General features: G+C 54.1%; 2 protein-coding genes across 2 annotated transcripts in view; one reads left to right on the forward strand and one right to left on the reverse strand.

Annotated features, from left to right (window-relative positions):
* The window catches only part of GUITHDRAFT_163698 (hypothetical protein), a 7,528-nt gene extending 4,885 nt beyond the window's left edge, over positions 1 to 2,643 (reverse strand). Inside the window, exons 1-18 of the mRNA XM_005830894.1 lie at positions 2,626 to 2,643; positions 2,402 to 2,460; positions 2,298 to 2,349; positions 2,151 to 2,231; positions 1,952 to 2,017; positions 1,858 to 1,903; positions 1,746 to 1,810; positions 1,636 to 1,696; positions 1,536 to 1,583; positions 1,387 to 1,491; positions 1,119 to 1,207; positions 1,004 to 1,061; positions 860 to 943; positions 642 to 818; positions 502 to 548; positions 338 to 401; positions 104 to 157; positions 13 to 72 (exon numbers count right to left, since the gene is read on the reverse strand). Of these exons, the coding sequence (XP_005830951.1) occupies positions 13 to 72; positions 104 to 157; positions 338 to 401; positions 502 to 548; positions 642 to 818; positions 860 to 943; positions 1,004 to 1,061; positions 1,119 to 1,207; positions 1,387 to 1,491; positions 1,536 to 1,583; positions 1,636 to 1,696; positions 1,746 to 1,810; positions 1,858 to 1,903; positions 1,952 to 2,017; positions 2,151 to 2,231; positions 2,298 to 2,349; positions 2,402 to 2,460; positions 2,626 to 2,636 (1,227 nt within the window). The 5' untranslated portion in view covers positions 2,637 to 2,643. The remainder of the gene's footprint in view (positions 1 to 12; positions 73 to 103; positions 158 to 337; positions 402 to 501; positions 549 to 641; positions 819 to 859; positions 944 to 1,003; positions 1,062 to 1,118; positions 1,208 to 1,386; positions 1,492 to 1,535; positions 1,584 to 1,635; positions 1,697 to 1,745; positions 1,811 to 1,857; positions 1,904 to 1,951; positions 2,018 to 2,150; positions 2,232 to 2,297; positions 2,350 to 2,401; positions 2,461 to 2,625) is intronic.
* An 818-nt stretch (positions 2,644 to 3,461) lies between these two features.
* Positions 3,462 to 4,626, forward strand: part of GUITHDRAFT_110080 (hypothetical protein) — a gene marked incomplete at both ends in the record, with an annotated part of 3,385 nt that continues 2,220 nt past the window's right edge. Inside the window, one exon of the mRNA XM_005830895.1 lies at positions 3,462 to 4,549. Coding sequence (XP_005830952.1) covers positions 3,462 to 4,549 — 1,088 coding nt within the window. The remainder of the gene's footprint in view (positions 4,550 to 4,626) is intronic.

Consider the following 4,626-nt stretch of genomic DNA (forward strand, 5'->3'; position numbering starts at 1 on the left):
CCTCCTTCATACCTTGAGCAGGACCTGCAGCGCCGCCTCCGTGGCGTTGTTCGCTACCTCAGGGCTGATGCTCTGGCAGAGGAAAGGCTACTTGCGCCATGACCTGACTTGCCTCTCTGATGTTCTTCTTGTCGTTCGATGTATCCGAACTGGACGCCTATCGCCAACGGTCAACAACAGCCTGTGGCAATTTTACAGGAGAGCTACTTGTTCCTCAAGGAATCGATCCTCAATGGGAAGGCGCAGGAAGTCCTCCTCCTCCTCCTCCTCCTCAGAAGCGGGAGGCCCCCCCCCCCTCCCCCCCCCAATTTGACTCCTCCTTCTCCTTCTCCATTACCCAGTGAGGCGGCTCGTCTCGAGTTTTCAACCATTTCGCTGAGTCCGGCGAGGGTTTGTGGATCCTGTCAACAAGCTCAGCCTCTACCACATGCATCATCTCCTTCAGCCTCTACCACATGCATCATCGCCCTCATCCTCTACCACATGCATCATCGCACGCACCTGTCGAAGTATCGATGCTCCAGCCCGCACAGCCTCGTGATCTCCCCCTAGAGAGACTTCACTTGGATACGCCCGTCGAGACACAGGGTGGGCGGTAGACATATGGGCAGAGACGGGAAGGAGGGGAAGGAGAAATCAACCTTGACCGGCGTGTTCTTCATGTTCTCCTCAATGGTTTCGAGGAAGATATTCACAAACTCTCCGACGTCCTGATACGAGCATTCAGACAGAGCCGACTCGCCATAGAGCCGAACCTGCTGAGTGAGGGTGTCGCTAGAGTCCCATCCGAAGGAAGCGATCAGCTGCCGAGCAGGAGCCTAAAGTCACCCGAGCAGGCATCGGCAAGCGCACAACTCACCTCAGTTACCGACGACGGCTTCTCCTCCTTCGCATCTACTTCCATCTGGTAGAGCAAGCGTTGTAGGGCCAACATGACGCCAGCCTGCGGGGAGCGAGGGAGCAGGTGAGGAGCGAGGAAGCGCTCGAGGTGGAGCTGCTCTACCTTGTTCGTGGCTTCGGGACGATCGCTGGGAGAGGTTGGGATCTGGAAGATCACTCTCCTGGACGTCGTGGAGATGTCAAACAGAGCAATTTTTGACCTCAGCATCGAAGGCAACCTGATCGCTGGTAGGTGGAAAATGATTTGGAGGACAGAGTTGAGGTAGCAGGTAGCACCCTCGTTGCGGAGCCCAGCGTAAGGGGTGTGCTGAAACCGTTGTCATGGTCACGATCAGCATCAGCAGAACAGAATCGTCAACGTGTATGCAACAGTTTTTGCACAATCATCACCACTGCTCACAACATCACTGCAATTGCAATGCGCTAAAACTCAGCATGAGGAAGTCGCATGCAGCAGTCTGAGAGGTGTCACAGAGCACTGAGAACCTCGGATTTGATGAGAGACTGCTTGGAAAACATCCCTTCAAACGCTCTCGACACGGTCTCCTCGGACGAGGACGGGGGGTGCTCTTTCCGCGCACGAACGCACTCCTTCAGCACCATCATCCAGGGATGAGATCGAGAATCATCCGCACCTTCTGCAGCCTTATCGCTTCTTGATTCTTGCCGTTCAGACTCAGCACCTGCGCACATCAGCTCGGAGGGAGTAGGGGTAGAGGGAGGAGGCGGACACACCGCCTTGATGTCCTTTTGCGCCTCATCGAAGTTGCCCAGTTCCTTCAACGAGGATCCTCGCCTACAGGCACGAGCATCTCAGCATCGGCATCAAGGGCGGCGAGCATAACCTGAACAGAGCCTTTTCGTTCTGTGGGTCGAGCTCCAATACTTCCCCACACGCCCTCACCGCATCCTGTTCCCGCTCACATGCGTCCCTCACCCGGGAACCGCATCCCCTACCTGATACTTCCCGAGTCGGTGGTAGACCAGGGCCAAGTTCGTCAAGCTCCGCAACTCGAAGTCAGCAGAGGCTTCAGACCTCCCCAGCAATCACCTTTGCACAGCAATGGTCCTTATTTCGGCCTCATGCTCCTCGTCCACCTCGACGGCGTTGAGGAGTCTGAAAGAGCAATCAGTTGAAAGCAAGAACGTCTTCGTCACAGAGATATATTGCAAAAGGGGTTATGAGTCAGCAGCAAGATTCAACATGATGTTTGAGGTGCAAACAAATCGAAAATTTCGTTGAATCTCACTTGTAAGCTTTGATATAGGCCTCTGCTGCCTCCTCGAACTTCTCAGCCTTGAAAAACGCGTTCCCCTTGTCCTTTTGAGCACTGCCAATCAAAGAAGTCATCAGCAAGACGTGGAAATATTTAGCATGGATGGTTGTAAATCCCTACCTCGCCAGGACAATGCGCTTTTCTAGCCTCGAGGCCTGATGGCCTGAAACGTCTATCGGCCGGAGTTACTTGTGCATCACGAACATCTCAGATATGCCAAGAACCTTCCGGCATTTGACGGTTTGTAGCAGCCTTCAAAAGCGTTGTTTGGCCATTTTTTTCCCTGCGTTTCGCTGAAAAGTAGTAAACTTAGGAACAACTCAGCATCGACGGAAGTGAGTGAGCCAACGGGATGGCGGTATAAGATTATCTCTGACTCGAGGCCTGGTTGGTTGCATGCACATCATTGTAAGCTAGACAACCGTACGTTGAGGACTACCAGTGTTACCATCGGGACATCGGGCATTGAAGCAACCGTTGTATCTACTTCGCTTCCATACAATCTGCCCGCTCAACTTTTGATTCCTTCATCTCTCGTTGATTTTTCCGTCATTTTCTTAATCTCTCTTCCTTCTCTAAGGATCGTCAGTCCATTCTCTCCCTCCCTCCTCCTCCTCTCTGCTTCTCTTTGCGTCCTCAGCACCGCCATGCTTCCAGCGTTCCATGGTACTTGCGGGTACTACCTACCCCTCGCCATAAATCACCCTACCCCACCCTCATTTTCCCATGAATCCGTCTAGACATCTACCCCAATACAACAACAAGTACCCGTGTCAAACACCTCGAACGCGTCCTGCATAGCTCGATGAATGAAGGCATAGTAAACGATTTCTGCCTTCGTCCTTTAGGGTGAGGCGAGCTTGAATAAACTAGGCTGGGAGCGCATGAGTAAATTTTGATATCTTCTTTTTAAATTCTTTTTTTAAAAATCGGTCTGCTCATTACTCCATTATTCAATAGGTGTTTCAGTGGCCACAGAACCAGGCACAGGAGGGTTCATCTGTCCTGCAACCTGCCCCTGGCACCCCTCCATCTGACCTTCAGTTCGCCTACTTCAAACGTCAGTTGCCTTATAGTGCTGGAGGAGATGGGTTCACCCCGCAGGAGGGCGTGGCCTACACCGCATTCTGGTCGGCGACTGCCAAGTTTCTCAAATGGGCGGGTGAAATTGCCATCTTCCAGCATTGGACTTTCCCTACACCGCCACTCTTCCACCGGATCATTTCTGACACTGAGCTTCGAATCCGCCAACCGCAGCAAGCGGACGCTGGGGATGTTGTCCCCATGCTTGCTGCCTTCTTGGACACTCACAGGCACTTGATGGAGCAGGGCATCTCGGCGTACACCTCCTTGGCGGAGCTTCCTCAGGCGTGCGACAATGGCTGGATCCCCTCGCCTGAATTATTTGGGACGTCGGGCAGTGCGCTTTTCATCCCCGCCCAGCGGGAGCTCACGGCTCAGTTCCTCTCGGAGTTTCCCCGGTTCCGCAGTATTCGGGCTCACCTTTCAGAGCGCCAGAGATCTTTGTTGGCACACCACTCCAGCTTCTCTACTCCCCTTCGAGTACCAGGCCACCCGGTTGATGAACTTCTGTCTCAGTTTACCCCTCAGCGCACGATTTGGCACTCGACTATGGAAAGTACAAACCTTGGGATCTTTGAGCAGCAGCCCATCAGCTTGGTGGCTGCCGCTGACAAGTTTCTTCATGGATTGCCGGTTGACCTCCCGCCGCACTGCGATCGATGCCATCATCTTCTTCGTCATCCTGGGGGGACCACACACATGGCAACCTGCAGGCACCGCAGCCAGTTATGGACTGATGCGCATGAGAAGTGCAATGCCGTCCTCAGTACCCTCATCAAAGATTCCGGAGTGAGATGCCGCGTCCACGTGCAAGGCGTACCCGGCACCAGGCAGAACGTTTCCCAACATGGCCCTGAAGATCATCATGTAGGGGACTTTGAACTTCCACAACTGATGGCTACTGGCGGCGGATGGCATGGGTTAATCCTGGACTTCAGCATGTCACATGTTTTTGACAATGATGGAATACCGGACCTTGCTCGGAGCAAACTGCAAGCGGCAGCACAGCGGAAGATCCGAGGGCATCGTAATGCATATGCTCAGCACGTCCCGCCAAAGGCCTTTCTTCCCATCATCGCCAGCACTGATGGCCTCTTGCAGGACGATGCGTTGCGCTTTCTGTGGTGGCTGGCGGATCGCTCGGCGAACAAGGAAACGGCAGCGCTGGATGGTCTCTCGGCCTCGCAAGACGTCTCAGGTGATCCGACTTGCAAACGCATTCGGTCCAGGATCTTCCGTCAGCTCAAGGCCTCCCTGTCCTACGCTGCCATCATCGCGGGTGCATCCCGGTTTAGGACGTTGCTAGTCACTCTTTTCCTATTCCCCTGCTCCTCCTCGCCCCCTCCCCGATCTCCTCCTCCTCCTC

This window comes from Guillardia theta (assembly GCF_000315625.1).
Source record: "Guillardia theta CCMP2712 unplaced genomic scaffold GUITHscaffold_43, whole genome shotgun sequence".
Lineage (NCBI taxonomy): Eukaryota > Cryptophyceae > Pyrenomonadales > Geminigeraceae > Guillardia > Guillardia theta.